Source organism: Pezoporus occidentalis, unplaced genomic scaffold, assembly GCF_034315485.1.
Source record: "Pezoporus occidentalis ecotype Australia unplaced genomic scaffold, CSIRO_AGI_Poc_V1 ctg114, whole genome shotgun sequence".
NCBI classification, from domain to species: domain Eukaryota; kingdom Metazoa; phylum Chordata; class Aves; order Psittaciformes; family Psittacidae; genus Pezoporus; species Pezoporus occidentalis.
Window position 1 is genome coordinate 2,861,979 of NW_026912929.1, and position 15,228 is coordinate 2,877,206.

The 15,228-nt window shown below is 43.7% G+C and overlaps 1 protein-coding gene across 1 annotated transcript; it reads left to right on the forward strand.

The window, feature by feature from the left end:
• Positions 1-3,163: 3,163 nt before the first annotated feature.
• Positions 3,164-15,228, forward strand: CCDC174 (coiled-coil domain containing 174). Its single transcript, XM_062637249.1, has 11 exons — positions 3,164-3,449; positions 5,211-5,315; positions 6,238-6,338; positions 7,267-7,325; positions 8,371-8,551; positions 10,240-10,335; positions 10,946-11,082; positions 11,471-11,565; positions 11,807-11,954; positions 12,991-13,125; positions 13,760-15,228. The coding sequence occupies exons 1-11, from the start codon at positions 3,408-3,410 to the stop codon at positions 15,118-15,120; spliced, it is 2,460 nt and encodes an 819-aa protein (XP_062493233.1). The 5' UTR covers positions 3,164-3,407; the 3' UTR covers positions 15,121-15,228.

Here is a 15,228-nt window from a genome sequence, read left to right on the forward strand (position 1 = left end):
AGAACATCAGAGCCTTAGGGGAGGATGAAACCTTCGTGTCTGTGATAAGAGAATCAGTTTCAGAACAGCAAATCTCCCAAACATCAATATAATTTGATGTGGGGCTCCTGTAAGTCTAGTTTGGGTAGAAATCCACACTGAAGCTTTACAACTGATTAATTCCATGTTTGTGCAGCATCTCCCACCAATCTCACAAGACACTGACACGCCACTGATTCATCCAAAATCCCCTCAGATCCCCCATTTTCCCCCAAAATAACAAACAAGCTTTTTGTGTTGTGCAGCTTTGTGGAAGTAAACACAATTAGGCCTCATGCTAAATGAGCAGCATACTAATTAGAAATGTTGAATCAATTATTCCCCAGGAATTCCGGGCTATCGGCTAAGGTTAGACATGGTAGTTTATAGAGTTTTCACAGGTTCCCAGTAGGAAATAAGCACAGCTACACTTCAGTCTGTGCTATACACACAGAGAGATTCCTCCCCTTCCCCACCTCATTCCTTTAGGTCAAGCTGATTTAGTTTCACAACTTGGAAGTGTTCTTATTCCGGCTCCCCCTCCCTCACTGGCATTTTATGAATGCCTGTGGGCTGGATTAGAAACAAATGTGCACCACAGCCTTCCACTGGTTAGAGTCGATATCGAGCCTTTTGGAGGGAACCAGATGTGGGAAAGCTTGTCAGTTCTCAGACCGTAAATACAAAACTACTGAACCAACACGTACAGAGTGCTCTGAAAGCCATCTCTCTGGATGTGTGCTTCAGTGCAGAATCCCATACCCCTTACAGAGCAACACCACTGCACCGGCAAGCATGAGGCTCCCCTCTGTCCAGGTCTGCTTTTGTCACTGCCTGTTAGTGATGCTGATGCTGAGAGGGGACACGAGCTAAATCTGTTTCTTGCAAGGGCAGAAGTTCCATCTCTGTGGTCCTTGCTCACAGCAACAACACGAGCTAGCTTGCAATGTCTTAAGATTCATTCCTTTTTCCACATCCTGTGACACAGTCACTCGGTAGCACGGCTTTTCCTTACAACCCTGGTCATGCACCTCACTCTCAACCAGAAAGGAGCATTTTAAGAGAGATGCTGACACCTCCAGGGCCTCATTCCATCTTCACACATCCCCTAAGACTATCCAAGGACATAGAGGGCTGCTGGGATGATACTGAGCTATTTTATGCAACACCCAAAACAAAGAGTGCTGTTCCAGCACAGTTCAGGCAGGTAAATACAAAAGGGGAGAGTGCAGGAAGGAGAGAACAAACAGAACAAAACCAAACCAAAGCAAAAAAAAACCCAGATTTGTACATGTGAAAAAACAGAATTTGCTTCTAACATCACAAGAGAAGGTCAGTTTGCTTGTAAAGATGAAAAGTGCTACTAGGAAGTGAATTCAGGATGGTGCCGAAAGCAGTTTGCTAAGAGTGAGATGGGCAGGCCATAGCATGAAAATGCAACAGGAAGGACATAATGCAGGAAGGAGCTGCAAACAGTCTTACAGGGGCTTAGGAGGGCCAAGGAGTAAGGAATCCTGCAAGCAAAGGTCTGGATTCAGGCATCTGAAGGGGAGGGATGACAGGATAAAACATGTAGCCCAAATAGACTCAGCATTTGCATCCTTCTACATTCAAGTCAGAAAGCCTCAGCAGCACTGAAGTCCCCGAGCAGCTCTCTAGTGTTACATTACATGAAGGGTTTTCTACCCCAGAGCCTCAGACATTGAGCTTAGCCAGTGAACATCATATTCTACAGGCCAAGTTTTCAGAAGACTGAGATTTCTTGACGTGTTTTTGCACCTGCAGTTATAAAGAGGTACACAGGACTGGGACTGACTGCCAGCTCTTCAGGAACACTTCATGTGGTGGGAGGCTCAAGATAAAGCTACTCCTGAGCTCCTGAAAGTGCTGGAAACCTGTGACAATGGGGGAACAAGCGAGTCCTATGGCTGTAATGTAGGATGGGAGCAATGTGGAGAAGAATCAATGCACTTTGGGGGGGGAAATGTGCCCTTGCACAGGCCATGCCTCCAAAGGAAGGGTAGGAATTGGTCAGAGCCAACCCTGGGCTGGGGTTGGGCTGGATTTCCTTCTCAGTGTTGTTGCTGAGGTTTGAACAGGCACCAACGGGGGATTTGTTGAAGTGAGATTTAATTAGAGCAGTGCAGATGTTTTCATTCCTTTGTCCTATTTTTCAGTAATGCTCAGTTCCCTTCTCCCATCGCAGATGAAAGCAGCAAACTTCAGGGCTCTGACACGACCTGCACTTTTCCGTGTCTGTTGTCTCCCACCTCTTCCCATTTAAAAAGTCCAAAGCAAGACAGCTTCAGTAGGGCCAGAAACTGCTCCTGCTGAACTGCACACTTCATGCTCCCCGGAATACAGCTGTAGCTTACTTAGCAGCTGAGTGTCTCTGTCAGCCCTGCAGTTCTGCACCCACAAACTGTTTAAATAGGAGCCTGACCCAGCTCCCAAACACAACAGCAATAAACTTCACAAACCAAAGCAGCTGTATCAGGTGCTTCCATCAGCTGTCACATTGCTGAGCAACAACATCGCAGCACCTTATATATTCCCACTTTATTAAAGACAAGTGAAAGGCAGCTTCCTCTTGCGACTCCAGATAATCATGATCTTCAGAATCACTGTGAATTAAAACCTATCACAGCCCTTTTTCTTCATGGGGATGATAACAGATACAATGACCTACCCTGGGGAAGTGAAACACTCATTCCCTAAGAGTCACCTGTGCTCACCTCTGAGGTTACAGGGCTGGGTTCAGCACGTGTGAGTTTTGGCTATTATAGATACAGATAGCTTTGTATTTTGTTATTATGGATAGAATTGGGTTTGTATTTGGTTGCTATGCATACAGGTGGGTTTATATTCGCTCATTATTGATAGAGGCGGGTTTGTATTTAGCTATTATGGACGACACTTACAGTGTTAATGAGCTGTGGTTTATTAATCCCACCTCCCTCACCTGGGCTCCATGCAGGCAGTAGGCTCGAGGCAGCAGAACAGCCACAGCCCTTCATCCCAAGCGTATGCCTTAAACAAAGCAGCCCTGAGAGCAACAGCCATAGGGCTAACCCCAGCCTGGCGCTGAAGGACACGGCTGTCTCCAGCACCAGGCAGCGCTCCAGATTCTCCCGCAGGCCGCCCTGCGGTTACGACAAGAGGCCCTGGAGAAGGAAGGGTCTGTCACCGCCGCACACAGGCGGCCCGAAGCCACGATGAGGTGCGATAGTGCCGGTAGGACCGCACTAATGCGGAGCCCCTCTGACCTCCCCAACATGGCGGCAGGAAAGGGCCCGCCTTCCCTCACCAGCACTGTCGCAACAGGGCCTGGCTTCCGCTACGCTTTACGGTAAGGCCGTAAAGCTCGGAAGAAGGCGGCCGGCAGCGCCATGGACCGGAGGAAGAAGCCGCTGGAGGTGGCCGCTTCCTCGGTGAGTGGGGCAGGAAACCGGGGGGGGGGGGCAGGAAACGAAACCTCCCCGTCCCACCGGGGAGGCCTGTCCGGTGTGGGGGCGGCCAGCCCTGCCCCGCTCCGGCGGACGGGCTCGGCCGGTGCAGGCCGCTCCCGGAGAAGCTAGCCCAAGAAAACACGGGGCGTGCTTTCTGTGCCCCGCTGAGCTGCGCGGTCGGTGCGGCAGGCGCTGATGGAGAGCGTGGTGTCTGCACTCCCGTCTTGGGGTGTGAGGGGCTGGCGCTGCGGGTTTGGCTCTTTTGCCTTCCTCACCAAGCGTAGGCACCGCGCTCTTCATCTGAGGGTGCCAGGGCTGGATTTGCCCCTCTTCCCGATGTGATAAAATCGAGGCACGGCAGTGAAGTTGGAGTTGATTCCAGGGAGAGCTTAGAGCAGCTCCAGTGCGTAAAGGGGCTACAAGAAAACTGGAGAGGGGCTTTTGATAAGGGGATAGTGAGGAGACAAGGAGGAATGGCTTTAACCTGCCAGAGGGGAGACTGAGGTGAGCCCTTAGGCAGAAGCTCTTCCCTGTGAGGGTGCTGAGGCGCTGGCACAGGGTGCCCAGAGAAGCTGTGGCTGCCCCATCCCTGGCAGTGTTCAAGGCCAGGTTGGACACAGGGGCTTGGAGCAAGCTGCTCTAGTGGAAGGTGTCCCTGCCTGTGGCAGGGGTTGGAGCTGGAGGAGCTTTAAGGTCCTTCCCAACCCAAACTAGGGTGGGATTCTATGATTTCCTCTTTTTCCTAAGGTACAGGGGGTCTGTATCTTGCCAGATCAACCTCAGACCCTTGAGGACAGGTCTCCAGTGCTGTGCCTCACTGCTCCCCAGCAGTCTGTTAATAAGGGACTTTGTTGAAACACTTTATTTTTCCGAGTAAGCAGTTAGTGTAAACGGTGAGTTGTTGTATATGAAATATTTAACACTGAGGTTTTGGATGATCGCTTTTAAGCAGTGAGGAGAAAGGGTTAATTTACAACACTGTGCATCCTTGTTACAAGGACCTGAAAAGCAAATGCTTTAGTATTCCAAACACTATTAATACCAAAGTGTTCCGCTTTCCTGATTTAATGTACATCTGTGAGATTTATGTTATGTAGGGCTTGCAGGGAAAGGGGCACAACATTCTCTTTCAGATGTGGTTTATTAATGTAATCTCAAGATAATACCCAGGCTGGTGATATTTCCTAATAACAGAGGAGATGGACACTGGTCAAAATGGCAATTCTACTTCTGTATTTGTTAGAGGGGAAAAGAAGAAGAAAGAACCATCGATATAAACAGTATATAAACCAGTGGGAAAGTGCATGTATTTTATGAGAGCAGGCTTTTATCAGTTGTTTTCTGAGACAGGATTCTTATGTAATGGCTGAAGTTTCCTTTTCAAATTCAGCAGCATAATTTCATTAGTCCTCCTCTATTTGTTTGCCACTGGGAGGCCGGTAGAATCTGTATGGAATTATGTGTCTCATTTCCATTATGTACCAAAGGATATCTTTCAGGTTTTATTAAATCCTTAATAATAATCTGTCTTGTGGGGTATGTGTATTATTTGCTGTAAACTTAGAGTGATCTTTGGTAGCATCGGTGCTTCAAAGCTCCACATAAAAATGCAGTCAGATGCTCATGTAAGTGTAAATGCCAGATTGTTTAACTAGAAATACTGTTAGTTATTACAGTAACTGATGTATAAAAAGTGTGTGAAGTATCTTGGTTATTTATTGGTTTATTTTGCTATTGCTGTAGTTGGTAGATCTCAAAGCAGAACTCTTCCGAAAGCAAGAGGAATTCAAGAAAGAAAAGCTCCTGAAAGATGCTGGCGTCTTCCCAAAGCCCAGGACTTCTAATAAGGTAGAAATTTTTTTCCATTGTTTTGTGTCTTCTTTCCCTTTAAAATAAGGAAGTTCCTAATCAAATCTAAATCAGTAAGTACTCAGAGCTGTGTTACTCCTCAGATGTAAAATCTACACAGTGAGGGTGGTCTTTAAATTTCATACTTGGGTGAGGTTCTTGTGCATAGCAGAGAACTTGTCTCAGGCTTATGTCCACCTGAATTGCCTCTTAACCTTCATTCCCCAGGAGCCACAGCTTTTTCACTACAGAAAACGATGCTGCTTTTCTTTTCTCCAAGGTTTTGTACTGTTCCCTGAAGGATGGGAGGATGAAAGACTCTTCCAGAGTCACTGAACTTTCTTGATGAATGCTCTGCTCTCAGTTCTTTTATATCACAATTCACAATATGCACAGTTCTCTCATATTTTACTCTTTACTGCACATTTGGTTTTATTCGCTTTCCAGTAGTAGGATTCAGTATTGCTGCTATATTTGAAGAACAAGCAGCATTTACAGTGTTCAGCTGCAAATGGGCAAACTGATTGTATTTTGTATCTAAAATGAAGGTAATAGAGAACAGAAAAAATTCATAGCTTTGTTGTTACTTTAATAAGAACAATCGTGCTGATTACTGATTTTGTTTTTACCTTAACATCTTTGTCAGAATAGAGTTTGTTTGATTTCTAAGTACCTTTTCTTTGCTTCTCAGCCTGTCCTTAACTGTTAGATTGTACTGCAGTCTAATTTTAGGACATACCTGCTCTGTCGTACAACTCAGCAGAGGGTAGTCTCAAGTCAGTCATGGTTGTTACTTACGAAGTCTTTCATGATTGATTTGCAGAGTTTGCATTGTGGAGTTGAAATATTTTTTAATCATTAGCCATTTCAGCATTATTATTTACTTGTATCTTTATTATTTGTTATAAAATTGTACCCACAGAAACCAAGTATCTGGAACAAACAAAACACAGGAGTTGCAAATCGAGCTGAGAAAGATGCTGAGCAGAAGAAGGAAGAGGAGCAGATACTGGATACATCAAGGTAGCTCTCAGGCTCTGTAAGGAAGGAATGCTTTCTAGAATTTGCTTTCCAGTGTTTAGAAAAGCACATAAAGTAAGTTCCATGTGTTTTGGACCAGCAGTTCTCATTAGACCAACGAGTAAGACCAGCATTGATCTTGTGTTTTTCATCAGTAACGTGCAAACTGGATCCCAGCACTCTCGTGCTCTGGGGCTGCCCTCACATTATCAGAGCTCTCTCAGTCTGTCAGGTTACTGGTTTTTTGAAAGTCATCTTCAAAATTAAAAGCCAGGGCAGCAGTGCATTAGAATTCTACAGCAAAGTGTTTCTTGGACAGAAAACAGCTCATTTTATTTCAAGATTTAGCTCATTTTCTAAAAGTGTGAGTTATACAATAAGATGTATGTTAAAAATGTGAATTATAAACCATTTGCTGTTTTTCTGTAAGCAGGTCCTTGCTTTTCAAACTTGTCTTTTACCATTCCATGAAAGAGCTCAGGTTTTCTCTTCAGTTTCTAAGCTTCAGTGTAACTCCATGATCTTTCTTTTTTTTTCCTTCCCCTTCCCTGTAAAAGAGTATTTCAGTATCTCATACCTGCAAATAGCTTCCAGTACTGAATAACTGTCAGTACTTCCAGTACTACTAATTGTAGTAGTTAGAGGTGGAATACTTGCTACATCATGTTCCCACATACCTGACTTACAATTAAGATCAATTCTGTAACTTCACTAAAATGCTTTTCATTATGAACTCAGAAACTGGATCTGGGTCCTTTGAAAGTCAGTTAAGCTTCAAAACCAAAACCAGGCATCACTCAGCTTCTAGTGAACATTTCAAGTGCTCCTGGTACTTTGCTGTTCCATTTCTCTAAGGCTACACTGGTTATTTTAACTGTGTTTGGAATTGGAGGGATTGCAATGTTTGGTTTGGTTTGCTTTTCTTTTTCAGGAAGAAACTAGAAGAGAAAGCAAAGCTCTATGAGAAAATGAGCAAAGGCAACTTTCCAGGTGAAAAGAAAACTAGTTTAAATGAGTATTTTTATATATATATGTACACACATATATAAAACTTGGTTTTAAAGTGTTCCCTGGAAGTTGGTATTTCTGACTCTGGTGACACACAGCAGCAACACTATGAATTCGGTGCTTGTCCTTGTACATGGGAATTATTTTTTGAGTTACTGTGTGAAGTGATTGACATGGGTTATTCTGCTTTGAAAGGGTGAAAAAGTATAGATACTAGAGAAAATGAAATGACTTTCTGAAGGACAGCCTGTCCTAGTAAAGCACGATGGGCTGTTTCACTCAGTAAGTGGGTGGAATATATTCTGGGTTTTTTTCAGTATAGAATCTTAGAAAACCAAAATGAATTTACTGCTCATTATGCAGTCTTTGTATTGCATTGCTGATGTTGTGTCCTGCATCTTAATTCTTGGACCTTTATGAAGAGGAGCAGGAGGGCACTCTGGCTGGTCCATGTGTGAGTGCCAGTTGTGCAGTTCATAGTGTTAAGGAATTCTGATCTGTCCCTCTCTTCTCTCACATTCAGTCCCCTGCAAGAAGCAAGAATCTATATCTGTGGCTCATCTCCCGTGTTTTCTTTATTAGTGTCCATCTTTGTCCTTGGGACCCCACCACTTTTCTGTACTCTTCTAAGAAGTGCTCCAGGGGCAGCTTTACTCCTGCTGACTTACCAAGTGTTAAGCATCAAGGAAGTATTTCAGCTGTTCCACAGCAAACCCTGTGCTGCTGAACTGGTTAATGGGCAGAGAATGTTTTAGTGCAAATACTCAACTTGTTCTGTACTGTACACAAAAGATGAATTGCTTTAAAATACCCCAGAACCTCTATTCAGAAATAGAAGTTACTGCTATGGAGCTGATTTGCAGCTCCAAGTTTGTTTGGCACTGAATGAGATTTAAGTATTCCCTAATAGCGTAGTCAAGGCTTTTGCTGGCAGCTGAAAAGCTGATTGTAGCTGTTTTGTATTGATTTTGTGCTCAGTTCTGTTCTTTTCATGGCTGTTCTCTTAAGAATTGATTTTCTGCCTTAGATGAAGAAACGGAGGATTTGTACCTAGTGGATTTCACTCAGAAGATCATAGACAAACAGCACGAGGTGCAGGAGCTGTATCAGAGCGAAGCTGCTGGAAAGACTTTGGAAAAAGACACAGATGAGGAGGATGCTCAACCTGAAATGGAAATACCACCACCTGAGGACCCAGATGAGGAATGGTTGGTACCAGGGATTGGGCTTGGCTGTCCTGACTTTTCCTTCCCCTGTGGGTAACACTGCAGTAGAATCTACATCTGGGATTTAGAGAAATAGCAACTGGGGAGTTGTACTGTAAGTGAGATGTCATAACGTCCTCTCATTCTCTTGCATGGTTTTTGGCAGTTCTGACTGCAATATTGATACAATTATATACTTTGGAGCCTTGAAATGTACTTCAGGAAAACGTGGGGGTATTATTGTATCAGCCTTCTCTATTTGTGTGTGATTTATGAAATGAGCAGTCATTTTCACTGTGTGACCTCCTCTTAAAGGAGAGAAACACTGACAGGGAAAACATGATTTTTCCAGCATTACTTCCACTGTTTACCTGCAGCACAGCCAATAGCCTGTGACAATTGTGTGTGACATTCCAAGGAGACACTAGTTTTTCATCCAAGACATTTGGGATGGTTATGAAATGGATCTGACTAAACATTTTCCTTTCCCATTTGTTCAAAATGTTTATGGAACAGAGATTTTATTTCTCATGATCAGTTTAAAAGAGCGTTAACAGATAAGAAACAGAGCCCCCTCCCCCTTTATTGGTTTATTGGGCCAAGATCAGATTTGCAGTATTTCAGAATGAACTGGAAGAGTGAATCCAGCAGGTTGGAAGGCAGATACACCCACTCCCAGCATCCTGCTGAAATTCAGGATGAAACTACTAGCAGTGGGCTCAAATTGATTTGTGCTCTCATTGCCTTAAGGTATCACAAATTACCATTCACATGGTGCTTTTTCATCACTGCCTACATCTCACTTCAGTGACATGTGTTGTTATTATTAATAGACTCTCCATCTCAGTGAGGCCAGACCCTAATGAGGATATTTGTGTACTGGCGTAGTTAATGCTGATTATTCTGCAGCTGTAGTTACATCTTTACTATAGAGAATGTAGATGTTTTCCTACTAATGTCACCTTATAATAAAACCCAAAGAGTACATGCTGAGCTGTAGATATCCTTAGAAATTATGTAAAAGCAGATCTTTACAAGTTTGGGTTTTGGGAACCAGTTTGCCAGTCATACTTTTTCAGGTGTAGTATTAATTCTTTAGACAGGATAATTGAAGTAGCTTGATGATCAAGAACTTCCTGGCATTACAGCACAGTAAGTACAGCTCTTAACAGCCTTTCAACAACTGTGAATTAAGTGTTCAGTGCTATAAATAATAAGCAGCACAATATGTGCTTCAAAGGAACATTTCACTTGCATTTTAGTCAGCCTTTGTTATGGCAGCTGAATGAATGCTATCAGCCTACTCTAAATGAGCTTTAGACTGATAATTGAAGTGTATTGCAGCAATTTCATATCTGTAAGAAGTCAATGCCTTGTCATTATTTTCACCATGGGAAGCAAGTACCAGGGTCAGTTTTTTCTGGTGTGAAAACTACACAACGTTGTAACTTTCATTTTTTTTAATGCTACTTAATTGCCAAGGCAAATGCTGGCTCAGAGAGAGGGGGTTGAAATGTCTGTGATAAAACTGTCCTATGCCCTATTCAGAATGTAGCCCCTTGGCCTGTGAGCCTGTTGGAGAGACTGAGAGGTGATGAATTCTCTTTGGAAAGTGCCACTGCTTCTATCTTCTGGTTAAAGAGTTCTGCAAATGGAAGTTCTGATTCAGATTTCCTTTGCTTTCATTACAGGGTTGATTATGTTGACTTCTTGGGCCGATCTAGACGCTGTATGAAGAAGGATTTGCCAGGTCTACTTAAAATGGATCAGGAACTGCAAGGGAAAAGGTGTGGTTTCTCTGATGGAAGTGCATGCTCCTTGCATTGTTTAACATGCATTTTTTTAATGAGAAGAAAATGAGGCTGTGCTTTGTTATCCCATTCTCAATACTGAATTACTGATGCTACTACTTCCTCTTGATTTACTTTAGACAGGCTTCTGGTTACAACATTATACCTTAAAAATAGCATAGCTGCAGAGAAATTGTGCATGAGTGATTTGATCAGAACTTCTTACTATAATCCATATATTATTCCTAGGCTTCTGTTTTGTTTCACCTTGGCAGCTGACCATTTGAAATATATGGCTGGTGTATTGGTTTGGAATAGCAACAGGATGGAGACCATGGTTCTCAAATAAAAGCCCAAAGGAAGTTATTAATAATCTACTAAGAGACACTTTGCAATGTAAATGCTGACTGAATGTAAAACATCACTTACGGAGCATAGTTTTGTTTGTCTTCACCATGTACTATAGTCATCGATGTGGCATCACTAAATGGTGCCTGCAGTGATATGTGTTTTGTAACAACTGCAGGAGTGGATCAGACCCAGTCACACTTTCACTGTTTGCTACTGTAAAACTTCTCTGTAATCCCTACCTTTTATTTTTAATTAGACTAGTTCCTGATGGGAATACTCTCTTATCTGAAGACATGAAAAGAGAACTTCAGAGGCAGCAGTGGGAAAAAGAAGAAGAAGAAGCCCTCAGAAAACCCATGGGACCCATACATTATGAGGACATTCGAGAAAATGGTATACTTCCAAACTTCATTATCACTTCTCTTTATGTCCCCAAAGAGATCAGATTTAGAGAAAGCAAGGGAAAGTTACTTCTTGTGCCTACATGGCAAAGTGTAGGTGTTAAGCCACATGTGTAAAATTCATTCAAATTACCACTACATAAATCTAGATTTATTTTTCCTCAAGTGTATCTTTCAAATGTCATTCCCTGCTCCTGTGTTCTCCTTCAGGAAGCCTCACTTCATGCATCATCTAAACCAAGCCCTTTTTAGCCACCTAAAACTTAATGCTGTGTATGTTGTGGGGGGTAATTCTATGCCGAAAAGCAGGGTGCATAGTGCTTGGAGTTACTGTCAATTATAAATGGAGTGGAACTTAAATTTATTTATGCTCTTTGCAGAGGCCAGGCAGCTGGGTGTTGGGTACTTTGCCTTTTCTCGTGACAAAGAACTTAGGCATAAACAACGAGCAACGCTGGATATGCTCAGAGAGCAGGTACGAGCATAAAGAGCAAACTCTGCTATGAGGGTATCCTGATTTCAGTGGTCACTGTTTTTGATCTGTTATATAAGTCTTATCTTAGATGGTGCCTACAGTTGACTCAAAAAGTATTTGGTCTCTTTCCCTGTTGAAGCATGGTACCTGATAAGGATTGCTTTTAGTTGTTTACTGAAGGAGGATGTAATTGATTATAATAACAAAGGAATATTAATTCATATTTTTCTTTGCTGTTAAGACACTAGATCAGAGAACTAAACGTGAACAGCTGAAGGAGAAAAGGAAGGCAGCTCTGGATGCAAGGCTGTCTAAACTGCGAGCACGGAAGATTAAAAAGTTAAGGGAAGCTGGATTAGAGGAAGAGGCATTGAAACTGGAGAATGGAGGTATGATCTGCTGCCTCTTTGAGTTAAACACTTGCTATTTCAGCTTGTACTTGATGGACAGGCATATTCTAATTGATTTAAGTTTGGACATTCAATATATTGGTATGATGTGTTCTGTATAGTATAACCATTAAGATAGAGTTCAGGTAATTGTGTGTAGATTTAAAATCATGCCAGAAATAGCTTAATAATGAAGGTAGAAATACCGTATGTAGACTGTAGGCTTTTTTTGATGCACACCTGACCGCAGGAATTACGTGGGTTAATTCTGCAGGTTGAGGATAGAGCTGCTGAAATCTTCCTGGCTCTTTCTTAAGAGGAAGTAGAATAAAAAGCAGTGACAAGTTAATTTTGATATATCCAGTCCTACAGTTTTAGTGCAGTCTGTAAATTGGACATGCAGCTGGATTTAGAATCTAGGATGATGAATTGGAGTTCTAATCCCATCTCTGCTCTGTCTCCCTTATGACACTGCTGCTCAACCTGTAGTGTCTGTCTCACACTGTAAAATGTTGCTAATATTTCACTGTGTCAGAATTCTATGCAAGTGATTAACTGGGAAGTGTTCTGGAAATGAAGAACAGTCCTGTGCCACTGCTGTTTCTGTTGTTCAGAAGAAGAACAACACAGACCATTTTCTCCAGTAAATGAAATGGAGATAACACACTAATGTTCTTATTTTTTACCTAAGTTTTTTGGTTTCAATATAACGCTTGGCGCTTTGCTTTAGGGGTTATTAGGCAGTTGATTTTCAGCAGTCTTTTTGATACGAGTAGAAAGCTAATGAAGTGTCTCCTGGTGGATATGTTTTCTGGTATCTGCCTCTTGCCCATTATCTTTGCTGAATTAATATGCTGTAATTAGGGGGAAAAAAATCACCTCCCTACTCAGATGCATTTCATTATTAGAATTGAATTAGATAACTGGTATGAGCTCTATAAATGCAAATAACTCTTGCTTCCTATTTCTCCTGTGAGGTTCATGTAGATTTTTATCTTGTTGTTCACAAACACTACTCTCTTTTTCTGTAACATAGAGGTGAAAGGTGCTACTGATGAACCAGAAGCTCCGAGAGTTCCTGCAGCAAGTAGAAAGGTAGAGGTTGTGATCCAGGAGAGAAGAGATACAAAGCCTGGTGTGCCTCACGTCCGAGAGTGGGATAAAGGCAAAGGTAAGGAGGTGTAGATGCAGAAACACTGCACACCGCTGCTTTCATGTCCATTTTGTATGGTGAGACTGAGAAGCAATGAAGTAAGTTTTTGGAGTAGGCTTTGGGGTTATCATTTTGAGTGTAGTGACCTTGAGTTGTCACTCCATTGCAGTACTTCAGAACTGGTTTTAATCAGAAATCAGCAGCTGTTACAGTAACCAGAATATCTACCACTCTTGTTGAACTAAGGAAGTTACTAGTTTATGGCTGTGTCCACTAGAGAGAATCTCATCTTCATCTTCTAATAACTAAGTTCTTAATGCTTTGATTGGTTTCTATTTTCTATTTAGTTAGACTCATCTAGCTGATCAGCTGTTTTTTGTAACCAATGACCACATTGTTAAAGTACCTTACAGTGACCAGGATGAGTTATGTAGAGGATGGCTTATCTTTAAATACTCAGTGCTTTCATTCCCACTCTGTAAAGAAAGCGAACTGTCAGCTCCACCAGCAATCCAGTCCTAGGTGGAAAAGTAACTTCAAATGGTTTTACACAGCTGCATCTTCTGTTTGCTGATTTGTTTTCCTTCCTTTCTGACTGATCCCCAGACTCTGAAATCTATATTCAATCTACCATTTTTCTTTTTTCTACCAGAATTGATGTTTGGACAGTGGTTGAAGAAACAGGAAGAACTCAGAGATGAGCGAGACCCAGAATTTGCACCACCTTCTGCATACTTCCTGGGCCAAAAGAAAGGTGGTGATTACAGAAGACAGAATTCGGAACCAAATGACACCTCCCCTGAAAAACTGGAACCAGAAACAGCACAAAACCCGAGGATGCCGTCAGTGCAGGCCAACGGCAGCAGCACTGGAGAAGGGGCACCATCCGTGCAGGCTTACAACAGCAGTGTTCGAGATGAGTCAGCATCAGCAGAGCCCTGTGGCAGTAACGCTCGAGCTGTGCCATCATCGGAAGATGACAGCAGCGATGATGAGGATACGCCACCATCAGCACAGGCTTATGGTTACGGTGCTCAAGGTGTGCCACCGCCAATGCAGGCTTATGGCTATGGTGCTCCACATAGGCTGTCATCAGTGCAGCCTTATGGCTATGGCAGTCATGATGTGCCATTTCCAATGCAGCATTATGGCTATGGCACTCCAGGTACGCTTCCACCAATGTCGGCTTATGGCTATGGCGCTCACAATGTGCCACTCCCAATGCAGGCCTATGGCTACGGCCCCCAGGAGGCACCTCCAGGAATGCAGCCCTGTGGTTGCAGCACCCAGGATGCACCTCCAGGGGTGCACCCCTACGGTTGCAGTGCCCAAGGTGCGCCCCCAGGAATGCAGCCCTGTGGTTACATTAACCAGGATGTACCTCCAGGGGTGCAGCCCTGTGGTTACAGCGACCAGGATGTACCGCCAGGGGTGCAGCCCTGTGGTTACATTAACCAGGATGCAGCTCCAGGGGTGCAGCCCTGCGGTTACAGCAGCCAGGATGTACCTCCAGGGGTGCAGCCCTGCGGTTACAGCGACCAGGATGTACCTCCAGGGGTGCAGCCCTGCGGTTACAGTGACCAGGATGCAGCTCCAGGGGTGCAGCCCTGCGGCCACAGTGACCAGGATGCAGCTCCAGGGGTGCAGCCCTGCAGCCACGGTGACCAGGATGCAGCTCCAGGGGTGCAGCCCTGCGGCCACGGTGACCAGGATGCAGCTCCAGGGGTGCAGCCCTGCGGCCACAGTGACCAGGATGCAGCTCCAGGGGTGCAGCCCTGCGGCCACAGAGACCAGGATGTACCTCCAGGGGTGCAGCCCTGTGGCCACAGTGACCAGGATGCAGCTCCAGGGGTGCAGCCCTGCGGCCACAGTGACCAGGATGCGTCACCTTCAGTGCAGCCCAAAAGCAGTGGTGCTCAAAATCAGGAGACACTTTACCAAAGTCTAGATGCCATGCTGTCATATTACAGACAAGTGACTCGAACTGAGCAAAACACTAAGCAAGAGGTGTGAGGTAAAGAACTGAAAGAGAATTTATTACCTTCTGGGCAAGAATACCATTTTCCTGCATCTGGGAGAGTTTCTGTAAGCAGATCAAAATAAACCTGGAGAGCAAAGCTA

Excerpts from the sequence above, each read along its gene's own strand:
- CCDC174 (XM_062637249.1), top strand. The coding sequence starts at position 3,408 with ATGGACCGGAGGAAGAAGCCGCTGGAGGTGGCCGCTTCCTCG. Across the intron at positions 5,316-6,237 it reads AGCCCAGGACTTCTAATAAG|AAACCAAGTATCTGGAACAA; the intron begins GTAGAAATTTTT and ends TTGTACCCACAG. Across the intron at positions 10,336-10,945 it reads CAGGAACTGCAAGGGAAAAG|ACTAGTTCCTGATGGGAATA; the intron begins GTGTGGTTTCTC and ends ATTTTTAATTAG.